Source organism: Podarcis cretensis (assembly GCF_951804945.1).
Source record: "Podarcis cretensis genome assembly, chromosome: 12".
In the NCBI taxonomy this organism is placed as follows: domain Eukaryota; kingdom Metazoa; phylum Chordata; class Lepidosauria; order Squamata; family Lacertidae; genus Podarcis; species Podarcis cretensis.
In genome coordinates, this window is record NC_137181.1 from 37,029,380 (window position 1) to 37,043,622 (window position 14,243).

The following is a 14,243-nucleotide window of genomic DNA, read 5'->3' on the forward strand; positions in this document are numbered from 1 at the left end:
TCACATCCTGTCTACAGGCTTCCTCTACAGTGGCCATCTGTTTGGCCACTGAGAGAATGGGATGCTGGCAGGGCCAGATTTAGGTTTGATGAGGCCCTAAGCTACTGAAGGTAATGGAGCCCGTTATACGTCCACCTGTTCTTTGTCACAACAAATTGTCGCTGTTTTTTGTGTTGAATATATGCTACATGGTAATTTATGGACCTAATAGGTATCTCAAGCCATTTGCACATAACAAAGTAGTATTTTATCAAAGTAATTGTTGAACTTACATTTTGGAAATGCACATCCAGGTTTTTTTCCCTTTAATTTTTTTTGGGGCCCCCAAGAGAGCGGGGCCCTAAGCTATAGCTTGTTTAGCTTATACATACATCTGGCACCAGAGCTCCCCATATGTTCTTATATAAAATTACGACGATTGTAAATCCATTCACCAACCCCTGTTCACGTGACCAATCCATTATTGATGGCCATTCAGCAGTTAAAAAGAATCTTGTTCAGGTCTATGGGCCAACACTTTTTTCAGCTGTAAAAACAATCCTATTCTAATACAGTGGAACCTTGGTTCTCGAACTCAATCCATCCCAGGAGTCTGTACGACTCCTGAAACCATTCGAAAACCAAGGCACAGCTTCTTATTGGCTGCAGAAGCCGCTTCAGGTGTTCGGCTTCCGAAAATGTTTGAAAACCAGAACACTTCTGGATTTTCAGCGTTCGGGAGCCAAAACGTATGAGTACCAAGGCATTCGAGAACAAAGGTACGACTGTATTGTATTATTGGCTGCGAATAGCACTGTCTTGTCATAATGCTATATAACTACACTCATTTTTTTTTGCTATTGGCATGCTCAAAACAGTTTATTTTTGCCAAAATAAACCTCATTTCATATTTGATCCCCTGTCCCTTCCACACCTTTAGCTTCTATCCTGTCCCATAAAGCTTCCCATAATTTTCCTTCACCGCAGTGAGATTACCTAGGAAAGACCCAGCGAGGGAGAGCCCTGATGTACTTTCATTGCCTACAGCTGCCATTTTTTACTGGCGCAGAGGACTCTTATTCATAAGCAGGATTTATAACGTCTGGGAGAAACAGCTAGGATTATAGCTCCTGTTACAGTGTTTATACAAGCATTCCCTTCCATCCTGTGGCCACATAAACATCAGTGCGCTGATCGTCTGATGGAGGATCTGCCTTGGGGTGTCGCAAACTGGAAAGGCTGGGGAATCCCCCATCTGTGCAATGTGTAGTGAGGGGTGTGGGATCCTGTATTTATGTTCCTTGGCTCGTGGGTTGAGCAGGAAGATGGAAGAGGAGAGAGTTGCATTGTGTAATGGAGCATAATTCATAAATAAGGGATTCCCAGCCTTTCCAAGGTGCAAATTCCCTGGAAAGGGAAGAAATGCTCAAAATAAACATACCGATTTTAGCCCAGAGATGTAAGAGAACTACTACAGCCAACAGGAAAATTGAAAGCACGTTCCTAAATTAGAATTAAGAAGCCTCACTCACATAAGAATAGCCTCTGAATTGCATAATGCAATTATGTGGCCTTCTTGGGCACCCAAATTGTGCCACTTTTGAGATCAGGACCTCCGCCCCATCTCAATTTCCTGCTCACAAGCCATTTCTCCACCCACAAAACCCTTTTTTCAGTGCCACGGTCAACTGAGGGCCACAAAACACCCCTGGATTTACCCTAGGGGCCATCAGTTGCGCACCCCTAGAAATACGTACAAGACTGAATAGCATTAGGGATACCTGTATTCGTGAGACAACTATGCAGACTGGTTTTTCTACAGTGAATATAGCTTTAAATTATTGTGCGGGGTTGGATCAAATGTTCCCACGGTTGAGGTTTGCGGGCTTGTGGACAGAGGTTCCCTGCTTGCCAAAGATCCCTGGTTTCAATCCCTGCCCCCTGCCTGGATCCCTGAGGAGACAGAAGAACTAAATGGGTAGAAAGGCAGCTCCTTACGTTTCAGAGGAGCTAAAGGTGTTCAGAGGCCTGCAGCTTTCCTGGCGAGTGGAATCTGAGCATGCCCTGCCCAGAATCTTGAGGGAAGGGGCAGAGCATGTCTCTCAACATTGGACATGCTCTGTTCTCCTACTTTGAAAATCTAAACCAGAGGCTGGGTTTTTATTAAAGTGAACGAGCAGGCGCTCCCAATTAATTAATTTTTACGCGCAGGCTTTTTGTCTCTCTCTGCAGAGCCAGCGCAGCACCGACATAAAACGGTCTGCAGCTTTTATAAATAGCCGTGGCTGTTTCGGTGCCAGAAGCTGCTTATGGCTTGAATCTCTGGAAACACAGAGGAGGGCAGCAAAAAAGCAGCCTAGGGTTTGAGTTCCAACTTTCTGTGCCCCCCCCCCCCGCATCTGAGGAGAGGGAGAGGTTCCTGACTAGAATGTATGCCAAACTGTAAGTCCAGGCCCCACACAAATTTCTGTTGATACTGTCTCACTAGGATGGTACATCTGCCCTCCTTGAACAGATGCACAGTCTATGAAGTAGTTGACAGTGTGAACTCTGGCCTCTTATGGGGGTCGTCTCCATCTATTGGAGCAAATGAAAGGAAACCGCCCTTCCTAAGGGAAGGGGATGAAAGAAGACCACCCCCCCCCACACACACCACCACCAATGTTGTGGAAGCTTAGGTAGACCCACTGCTGCTCTCTCTGGCACGATTATACTTCCTGCTGCCTGCTGGCATGGGAGAGAGTGCAGAGGAGCAAGCCAAGAATACCTGTTGCCAGAGGCAAAACTAGGCTTTACTCCCCCCCCCCAAAAAAAACCACATTTCTGTACACACACCAACACACACACACACACACACACACACACACACACACACACGGAGGCTCAAGGGTGCTCCTCTGGAGGTTTCACCTGGGCAGCCCCCCCTCCCCATTACGGCACTGCCCATTGCTGAGAGTGACAGCAGGTTTTTTTTTTTAATGTACCAGATTTTCTGCAGAAAGAGTGAGTGAGTCCACATAACATTGGGGGTTGTGGAATGTGTACTGGAATTTAATGCCCACAACATCATGGGGACAGGGCCAGATTTAGGTTTGATGAGGCCCTAAGCCAGGTTTCCTCAACCTCGGCCCTCCAGGTATTTTGAGACTACGGTTCCCATCATCCCTGACCACTGGTCCTGCTAGCTAGGGATCATGGGAGTTGTAGGCCAAAAACATCTGGAGGGCCGAGGTTGAGGAAGCAAATTGTCGCTGTTTTTTGTGTTGAATATATGCTATACCGTAATTGATGGACCTAATAGGTCCATACACAATGCAAAACACTGTTGCTGTATGTAGGTTTTATTTTATTTGTTTTTTATCTTATATTTTGGAAATATATACCCAGTTTTTTCCCCCTTTAAACTTTTTTTGTGGCCCCCCAAGAGAGTGGGGCCCTAAGCTATAGCTTGTTTAGCTTCTACGTAAATTTGGCACTGCATGGGGATACTGTTTCATAAATCGGGGTCCTGCAGTCAGAACCCCTCTGCAAACACCCTTTCTTGGATTTCTTGCTCTTAACCACCTCAGGGAAAATTTTGGATTTTAAAACAAAAATGGCAGTAACCCAAATTCTCCCCTAAATTATAAGGATGGCTGTTATTGTTTTCTTTTCCATGAGATAACTACGAAAGAATGCATTTGTAAATGCAACAAAACCAAGAAGGGGTTTTCCAATGTTGGCAACAAAATGACAAAGTCACAGGAAACAATTAAGATATTAAGTGGAACAAGCAAACAGAAACAAAACCTACCATGGCCACTATATAATAACAAAGAAGGTACACTGTGTACAAGACACTGGAATGATCCAAACAGTACACTCCAAATAGAAAACAAATCAATTCTCCAATAAATATGAAATGAAACTTCCAGAACTGGAAGTCGTTTCTTGCTTTTTCAACCAATGGCTGCTAAGAACCCCTTATTCTCAGTAGAGCATAAGACCCTTGATCTAAGGGTTGTGGGTTCGAGAACCATGCAGGGCCAAAGTTTCTTGCGTCGCAGGGGGTTGGACTAGATGACACGTGGGGCCTTCCAACTCTACAGTTCTAGGATTGCCTCAATTCTCTGGAAGAATTTTTCTCTCTCTTTCCAGGTAGTGTCAGTACAATAGACCCTGAAAACATACATGTAATTTGTACGCTACCTTTTTTTTACACATGGAAAGCTCATTTCAGTTTTCAATTTTGTTAAAAATATTCTTTTATTATTATTTTTTGCATTTTTTTTTTTTTTGGTAAACTTTATTGCAGCCTCCGTTTCGCGAAGATTCCTGCTGAAACATCTATGTGTGTGCATTCAATAGAGGGCACCAGAACACAGGCTGTGTTTGCTTGTTTCTGCGGTCTTGTTTCGCCTCCTCCTCCTCCGCTCCCTCCCTTCCGCTGCCTTCACATCGTAATATGATGTAAATGGGCTGAGTAAATTTGTTGAAAACAAAATCAGAGTGTTAACCTTCTGCACACATGCAGGCCTGCATCTGTCACTATATTGGGTTACAGAAGATACAGGAAATCTTTAGTTAGGATTAAGTTGCGCTGCTCAGCCATATGCTCTCCTCCAACAGAACAGTGTGTAATATACCTAATAAAATCATGTTGAAAAGAACCAGATTTTGGCCTCTGTCCAAACAAGACCAACCACATGTTTTGCCTTTATTAAAACATACTTGTTTTTAGCTTGGGGAAGAGGAATTCATTCTGATTCGCGCATCCTGAGCCCTCTGCGGATGGTCTAAAAGCAAACATCACAGAGATTACTTTATGCACAAACTGTTCTTTGGAGGAGCCAAAATGTGGGTTTAGGCTCCCGTTCCAGCAGAGATTAGGATCTTAAAAGCCTCTTTGTATGCAAATGCTCCAAGCTTCATGTGAGCCAGGATCTTGACCCACAAATATAAGAAGCAACAGAGAGTGCCTCTGAGCATGCGCAGACTGGTCTTCCCTTCCACCACTAGGTAGGGAAGAGTGCGGCCACTAAGCAGGCCTCAGGCCTTCATGGGTCCATACAGGTGTATACGAAAATGTAAAATCTGTAAAACCCTTTGATTGCATCCCACTTTAATAAGAGCATTGAAGCCTCATATAAATCTATTTGTTGTTCTGTAAATTCAGGTGCTCTGCAGGTGTTGCCATTTTGGATTTGGCTGGTAACGTCAAACTGCAGTGTGAAAATTTAGCCCTCTTTCTCCCTGTCTCTTGCCCTGGGGTGTTTTCCTTGAAAGATACCCTGCTCCCATCAGCCAGGGTTTTTTTTTTAAAAAAAGGTAAAGTACCCTTGGACAGTTGCGTCCAGTCAAAGGCAACTATGGGGTGCAGTGCTCATCTTGCTTTCAGACCAAGGGAGCCGGCTTTCCGGGTCATGTGGCTAGTATGACTAAACTGCTTCTGGCGCAACGGGACACCATGACAGAAACCAGAGTGCATGGAAACACCATTTACCTTCCCGCTGCAATGGTACCTAGTTATCTACTTGCACTGGTGTGCTTTTGAACTGCTAGGTTGGCAGGAGCTGGGACAGAGCAATGGGAGCGCACTCCGTTGCAAGGATTTGAACCACCAACCTTCTGTTCGGCAAGCCCAAGAGGCTCAGTGGCTTAGACTACAGTTTAGATAACCCCCTTTGTGCTGATAGAATGCAGAAGGAGAATTGACTGCGTTGGCTATCCCTGCCAACCCTCACTGCTGATATAAAGGGTGGTCATTTCTCCCACCTTGTATGCATGCCAAAGGGGGGCTATACATGTAGAGACCCTCCAGGCAAAGGGGAGATCCTGACTGGGCCTGGATCTCCCCTCAGATGTAGCATGCATGCAGAACCCCTTCTCGCATGTGCTGTGTTCCTCTCAAGATATGAGGCAGGCAAGCAAGACATTTACATCTACTTGTGGTTAGCTCTGCAGCAAGCCTGCAGAGGATGCTAGAATTGTAGAGTTGTAAGGGACCCAAGGGTCATCTAGTCCAGCCCCCCTGCAATGCAGGAATCTTTTGCCCAATGTGGGGCTCGAACCCCCTAGTGCTGGGCATCATATATTACCCAAAACTGGTTTGAAGTCTATACTGTGATACCGGTTTCATAATTTTTGACCTGGAAATATATTGCAAAACATGGTTGGTGTGTGTGTGTGTGTGTGTACCTGCTAAGCAAAAATCACAATGCAGGAAAAACTCTGAAGCCAGCCAATGCCTCTACATAACTCCATCCTTCATTCAGACATTGTGATATATCGGTATATCCTGATGTTTAGCTGGTGATATATAACAATGTTGAAAACCAGATATCGCCCAGCCCTAGAAACTGTGACCCTGAGATTAAGAGTCTGATGCTTTACTGACTGAGCTATCCCAACATTTAACTTATGCACATTTAGATTTATGTGCCTGGCAATAATAATAAAAATAGGGCACAGGCATCCAGGAAAAAAGACTTTGGCAGTTCTTCCCACCATTGCACCCAAGGTCTTTTAAGGTGATTTTGACATTAGGCATGATTCCCAGAACATAACCCCCGGGGCTTACTATACATTTCAAGTAGTAGACCCTCTTAATGCAAAAAATATTGGAGCCCCCACGGTTTATTTCATAATAAAAAGCTTGGGGGAAAGATGATTTTAGGGCATGTGGGTGAACAAAACCCATATTTCAGTTCACAGGTTGACTCAGCATCGACATGTTTGCGCTGCCAAGTTCCTGTACCTGTTGTTTAAGGGGCGTCTTTCTGATTTATTATTTCTGGTCCCTTCACTTCTTTCATAACCTCCAGATGGCACTGTTAAGTAGAAAAGAGAATAACTGTAAAATAACGAGCCTAATGCAAAATAAAATTGGAAATTGAATTATAGCTATTGGGGTGGGGGCAGGGGGGGGGGAAAGAAGGTAGCCTTGAGGTGCTGACCAACCTGTGCTTTTATCACTTCTGTTTGCTGTTCCCAAGTGTTAGATTACCAGCAAGTTAATAACAGGGCTTCGTTGGTTCAAGGCTTAGCAGAATTGCACTGGACACGAAATAAAGCTAAAATGAATTTCTGTCCAATATCATTGACATTAGTGCTCATTACTTTTGTGGCGCAACGCCTCAAACCATCAAAAATCAATTTTAAAGATTACCGATTATTTTATAAAGAAAATAAAATATATTTCAAAGAGCAACAAAGCAGTAACAGAGTATACTCTCATGAACAGTGACTTAGGTTTTAGTTGGGTGGCAAAATCAAACTACTGATAGCACCATTTTTTATTATTATTACAAAAAAAAACAAACCTGCTGAGAACTGAATTGCATGCATGCTGTATTCAAATGTATTTTTTGTTACAAAACTCTGAATTTAAAAATAGGGATGTCAGCATGTTTAAAAACACCCTACGTTCTTCCTGGTCTTGCAACAAATTTCGAAAGCAAACACTGATGATACTTTCCTTTTTTAAAAAAACAAACAAACCAATGCTACTACTTTTTTGTGTGAATTATGGTTTGAAGCCACAGAAGCTACTGAAGGCATCAAGAAAGGTTCCTGAGTTACGATTAAGACCTACTGAGTTTGATGGAAGAACTGAGCAAGCCGGTCCCTTTCTTCAATGTAAAATGCTTAACTTTGGCCACAATTTGATCCGTTGTTTATTAACAGAATTCAATATATTGCATGGCTTTAGATGTAAAGTGGTACCTCAGGTTACATACGCTTTAGGTTACAGACTCCGCTAACCCAGAAATAATGTTTCAGGTTAAGAACTTTGCTTCAGGATGAGAACAGAAATTGTGCTCTTGTGGCACAGCAGCAGCAGGAGGCCCCATTAGCTAAAGTGGTTCTTCAGGTTAAGAACAGTTTCAGGTTAAGAACGGACCTCCAGAACGAATTAAGTACTAAACCCGAGGTACCACTGTACTGGAGTTAAGAAAAGTCATTCATACTCTATATACTATTTATGTATTTCAATTACACCTCACATTTTATCCAAGAGGCTCAAGTTTGTGTACCTGGTTCTCCCCCTCGTCATTTATCCCCAACAACCCTATGAGGTAGGCTAGACTGAGGCAATGACAAGTCCAAGGTCTCCCAGTGAGCTTCATGGCTGAGTGAGGATTTGAACCGCCATCTCCTCGGGCCTAGTCCAACGCTAACCACTGCACCTCATAGCAAGTGGGGTATTTGGAGATTTGCTGTTGTTTGGATAGTTGCGGGTAGAAAAAGGCTGCTTCACGCACTGTTAGGAGGGTAATAGCAAGACAGAGAATATTTGCTTAATTCTTCATATCTCCCCTGCCTCATTGCAGTTGGAAGCACTCAATAACGTGTGGCATATTGATAGCCAAAGGTATAGTTGCACTCTGAGCAGACCCATTGAAAACAATGGACTTAAAGTGAACCGTGACTTTTAAGTTTGGTCATTTTAATGGATCTACTATAAGTATCCTCTTCGGTTGCATTCCTAACTCCACTTACCTGTGGGTAAGCCCCATTGAATTCAGTAGGCCTTCCGAGTATACGTAGTTAGGATTGTGCTGTGCGCAAGATTTCGCCACAGGGCAATGAACCCTAATCCATTGGTGCTCATGGACAGCTGAAGTATATGCAGGGATTCTTAACCTGTCTGAATGCAGTATTTGAAATCTTTGTTGACTATACGGCACTGAGTGGAGTGGGTGACCATCCCCTTTTTTCCCAGATAAATATATAGCCACCCCTGTTTTGTTTCAGGTAGACATAACTGATTTTGGCTTAACCATCTCACTTCCTTTTGTTCACCTGACACTGGAACCATCCCACTTCCTTCTTTAATCCTCATAATAATTAATACTGTAGATTTCCAGGCCTAGCCTATTTATTGACTCGATAGGCTTTTGCTCAGGACGTATTATACTGTATCAAGTACTGGACCCTTATGAGAGAAGATTTTAATAACATTGTCCAGTTTTAATGGCCAAATGACACTTGAGATAATCAGAATGTGCTTTTATGCTAACCTTCCGTGGGGCAGGCAGGGGATGGCTTTAGTTGGCCATATTGAACAAATGGTCCCTTAGAGAAAATTGTTTACTTTGATTGGTTTCAGAAATGAAAGTTGGGGGCTGGATGCTATGAACTATTTATTAAAACAGCTAAGCTTATCTGTGTAGTATTTTAAGGACCTAATTCTCCAGTTACTGGGAGCAGTCCACTTGCATTTTTAAAAATGTTTTGCAAAAACCAGATTAGTTCTGCCAGGGAGGGGGAGAATGCTGTTACTGTTTAATACAGCTTGTGCTAATTGCACATTTAGTTGAATTAAACATTTTATGCAGAACTGAGTGTTTTTTATTTTAAATGTGTGTATTGCAATTATATTTTAAGAAATCACTGAAATGTAAGGTTACCTTGCTCCAGCTTCCACAAATTACTTTCCCAACCTGTGAAACAGTAGATAATAATTGCACATGGCATTCAATTTGTAGATATCTTTAAAATACATATTTTTTTTGGATTTGCGCATTAAATGATTTCTGTTTTACAGAGGCATTTGAAGGTCCAAATCTTACAGTGCCTTATACTTTGTAATGTTTTTGATGTGTATACAAAGTAACTGATTCTGAACCAGTTTCCATAGTAGTATGTTATTTCAGCCCTTTCACCCCAGCCAAAAAAGTAATTGATCCACATGGTAGTAGCAGATGGTTAAATGGAAAAAAATGTCCTTGGAATTATTCTTATAACAGATGTTCAAAACTATTAGTGCCATGCTTTTATTTACCTAAAATTCCAAATAATTTATTAAAGAAAAGCACACATCCAACCATGCCAACATATATACTGGATTCAAAACTGTATTGGAAGTTAAGTTAAAAAATATTTTTAAAAGGAAGACAGTGTTGGAAAGTGGTTCATTTTTTCCTCTTTATTTTCTTTAAAGGATTCTGCAGAATCCTCTTCTGCTTTCAGACAGTAGACTTCACCTCTTTGTACAAACCCAGCTGAACCCAGAGGACATTGAGGCATGTGTATCTGGACACACGAAATATTCCGTTGAAGACGCAATCCACGAGTTTGCCTGTTTGAAACGACGGTTTCCTGTAGAAGACGAAGGGAGGAAAAAGGAGAATTATGCAGATTCCGATTCCGAAAGGTTACTTCCTTACATTTTGCTAAACATGCACATATGATAATAAACACAGTTCACTTTTGTTGTTGTTGATGCAGTGCTAAGATAATGAAAAAATTAATTGACTGAGATTTTATTGAGCTGTGACAGCTCATCATAGAAGTCTTCACATACACCTCCACACTGAATTAATGAATGCAGTAGAAATTCAATTATCTGCATTCTGATTATGTGAATTTCATTTAGTCAGACTTGAATTATTCGCGTTTAAATTATCTCGCTAAAAAAAATATCCAACTGCACTCCAAATGGCTAATTAAAAGTCCAAATTTCCTGTCTCTCTTTTGTGACTGGGGATAATTAAAGTTCTCCTCTGTTACTCAGGCTTTGAGTGTGTTGTGAAAACCAATTTCCTCTCTCTTCTTTCTCTCCCTCCCCCCCTTTTTTCCTCTGCAGTTCATCCTCAGGGCTTGGACACAGCAGTGATGATAACATTTCCCATGGATGTAAAGGAAGCACAGACACAGTTCCTGAAGAACCCTGAAATATCATTTATGTGTTGCCATCACTCAAATGACAGATACACGGCTTCTATCTTGGTCGAAAGTTACAGATGACATAGACTGACCATGCACCCAACTTCCAAGGCATGCCTTTTCTCTGTTTTCAAAACAGCCTGTTCATTTGCTATGTATGCATTTTGTAGCCTTTGTTATATTGAACGATACAAATACTGTCTGCACCACAACACCTAAATCAATGAGATTTCTTAATGTGATACTGTGGTGTTCACTGTAAGGGAAAGGAAAGGGGTGGGGTGGGGAAACCCTGGAATATCAACATTCTGGGAATCCACAAAATATATTTTTATCCGGCATTTTCAATGGTGATACTGTGGTGTTGACTACGTAACTCAGTTGCAATGCAGAAAACCAAAACGCCATTCAGTCACAAGGTAGCAGAAGACTAAATGACCAAATGGGTTTTCTGAAAAGTATGTTTCGTTATTAAGCTTTCACCTTGAAAGGGAACGCTTGGGTACAATGCTATATGGCCAGTTATAGGTCGCTTGAATTAAATAGGCTTGACAGTGCAGTTCTGTATATGTCTACTCAAAAGTAAGCCAGATTGAGTTCAGTTAGGCTTGCTCCCAGGCTGCAGTCCTGCAATCTACCTGGCAATAAACCCCAGTTGAGACATATATAGGATGGTGCTGTAATCCTTCCTAACCGTGGCAACAGGTCTTACTTTTGTGAGCGTGGCTAAGAAACACGTGTCTTGTGAAGAGGCCTATCATTAAAAAACCTGTGCTGTTACATGGATATCTATATATATTTACACTGTTTTAAAGTGAATGTTCTTGCAGGAGGATAAAGGAAGGGAACACGTTAACCAGCGAGTAACAGAAATAAACTTCTGGATGAAAGCTTACTGTATCACTGCAGATGTTTAAAGTATCTAGCTTGGCAGTGCCATAAATTAATTTGTGTATGTTTTGACAGCCTCACTATAACTTCACTGGCACTCCATCCAAAATTACATTTATTAGGAAATAAGTTGTGTTCAAATCTAGTCAGGCTGAAATCTTTTGCCTACGTAACTGGAAGGAAACCTCCCTGAACTCTGTGACCCTTACTTCTGAGTAGTCAGGAATAGGATTACACTCCAGTTGTGTTTTAAGGACCAGGGTGAGTTGGGGAGATAGGAATGGGGAAGCGAGATAACTACCACGAGCCAATGATTTTTGTGTGCATGTAATGTCAGCATTTGCACAACGTAAACTTCATTAAGTGTCTTGCAGATAATATTTTTGTTGAACTGTACAAAAATATCCAGGGGCCCAATCACTGAAAGGGAGCTAGCAGCAAGATACATATTTAGGCTGCTGTTGGAAAAATAATAATAATTTGAGCCAGTGATTGGAATTGTTGCTGAAAAATTAGCAATAGACATTAAATAGGAAAACTGCAGCAGTGACTAAAATGAACTGGAAGGAGACATTGTTTACTTTTTAAAATGACATAGCTGTGCTCATTACTGTTAATTTGAAGCAATTTGTGCACTTTTGATTTAGTAGTCTGCGAAGATACTAAGCCTAAAAACCCCTCAACATCGATGTGATTGCACTTACTTGATATTTCCTCGTTTGATATTTGATATTTAGTTATTTCAGCCTGAGCATCATTTCAGAGTTTATTCAGTCTCAAGTTTGGGATTTGTTATGGTCAGAGTGTTGTTTGCTTTATTACACATTGCACAAATTCACATTTTGTATTGTTACTGTGTATTAGTTGCTTCCTATACCTTGGACAGCTGCCTTTCACACTGTAACTGTGATTTTCTTTTTTTGTACACCAAATATTAGTGAAACATTTACATGCTGACTCTTCTGTGTTCTACCTTTTTAATATGTGTAGAAAATGTTTGCATTTTGTCACATTTCAAAATAAAATATCCTGTAAGTATTTTATTCTTTATTTAAATGCAGGGTCCTGACTTGCTTCTGGCTAACATTTGTAGTGTGTTAATGATGAGATTTACTACAATATTTTGTTTTCTAATCATATATCATTAACATTCCCCCCTTTTAATGTCAATTAATTCCCAGCTTTTAATTTTTTAATGCTTTCCCTTTTTGAGTACATTCAAAATATAAAGGAGAAAAAATGTTATATTTCCAAAGTTTATATTTATCCATTATTTCATGCAGGCTAACAGCTCAAAAATATTTTTGTTCTTTGTCAGTATCTACTGGTAGTAGGAGCAATATTTTATTTTTATTTTTTATTTTACACTTTTTGGCATAATACACAACACCTTACAGAAAACATATTGCAACAACCTGGTATTTGGAACAACTCAGCTTTTGCAGGAAACAAGAAACAATACACAATTTTTCATTTTAATTAAACAGTTTAGAGTCTTTCCACACACACCCCAACGTAAATTTTAAAAAAGTACTCAGCTCCTTTGCTTCCTGGTAGTTATAAAAACATTAACCAAAAAAAGTGTTTTCCTTCATAGGAAACTAAGTGTTTTCACGCATAAAAGGAATACTTGCTTTAGCAATGCATCCAACTTTGTTTAAATTGTAAAGTGTCCCAATAGTTTAGTTTCTTTTTAGCAAAGGCTAAAAATCCAGACTTATGAGAGAGAAAATCAGCATTTATAAAATACCATATTGTTTCTCTCTCCTCCTTTTGAGTACACTGCATCTATGAAAACAATTCTATACACCCTCCTTCATTTATTTGAAAACGCTCAGAAGTGCTACTGCTTCTGTATATTATATTTTGTGCACTTTCTCTCTCTCTCACATTAATTTGATACAAACCCGAAACAATCGGACAGAATAGTTCCTTTTTCCTGAAATGTTACTCTTCCCTTAAAAATGGCTTCGCTCCGGTTCTACATCGAACAGCAAATACCAGATACACAACTGCAAATAGGGCAGCGAGGGGAGGCTTAGAGAGGGTAAACACCGAGAGGGAGAGTATCCTTCTGAGAGGGTCTCGAACTTGCCAAAAGCAAAGTAACCCTTTCCCTGCTGGACTCCTGCGACTTCGAAACCCAGGCGCGCATCGACAAGCCCAACTTTCCCAAGTATTCGCTCCATCGCAGCGCTTTTCCAATAACTTCTTTCCTTCCCATGGATTAGTTGCTCCTCCTCCTCCTCCTCCTCCTCCAGGTGGATTTTAAAAAAATGAAAAATAAAGTTGGGACAGTTGACTTTCTTAGCAACACCCCTGAGTTGATTTCCAGCCCACCTTCCCAGTTCCCACTGCCTAACTTTTTGTTGCTGTTCAGGCACACAAACCCGCAAGGAAAAATCTCTCTAACTAACCATCTGCCCAAGGACCCATACGAGGACTGCCTTCGTTCTCAACAAGCCTCTCCATCCCGCCCCAAAGTCTTTGCTCTTCTGGATACCACCTGGAGTAACAAGATTGCGGGTTCCTTACCTCCAAGGGCCTCGATCCACTCTTCCATCCCCCGCCTCCCCCTTCCAACCCATATGGCTGGACCTTTTTTCCCTACCCCCCCCCCTGCAGCAGCAGCAGCAAATGTTGCGCGCTGAAGTGCGGGCGTGTGCAAGGCGCTTGCTCAGCAGCAGCAGTAGCGCGCGCGCCCTCGCTCTCCTCCCGGGGAC

The 14,243-nt window shown here is 41.5% G+C and overlaps 1 protein-coding gene across 2 annotated transcripts in view; it reads left to right on the plus strand.

Moving 5' to 3' along the window:
- The window catches only part of SNX10 (sorting nexin 10), a 48,037-nt gene extending 35,479 nt beyond the window's left edge, over positions 1-12,558 (plus strand). For both annotated transcript variants that reach the window (XM_079948098.1, XM_079948099.1), the window contains exons 7-8: positions 9,905-10,117; positions 10,550-12,558. In XM_079948098.1, the coding sequence (XP_079804224.1) occupies positions 9,905-10,117; positions 10,550-10,637 (301 nt within the window). In that variant the 3' untranslated portion in view covers positions 10,638-12,558. The remainder of the gene's footprint in view (positions 1-9,904; positions 10,118-10,549) is intronic.
- Positions 12,559-14,243: the final 1,685 nt, after the last annotated feature.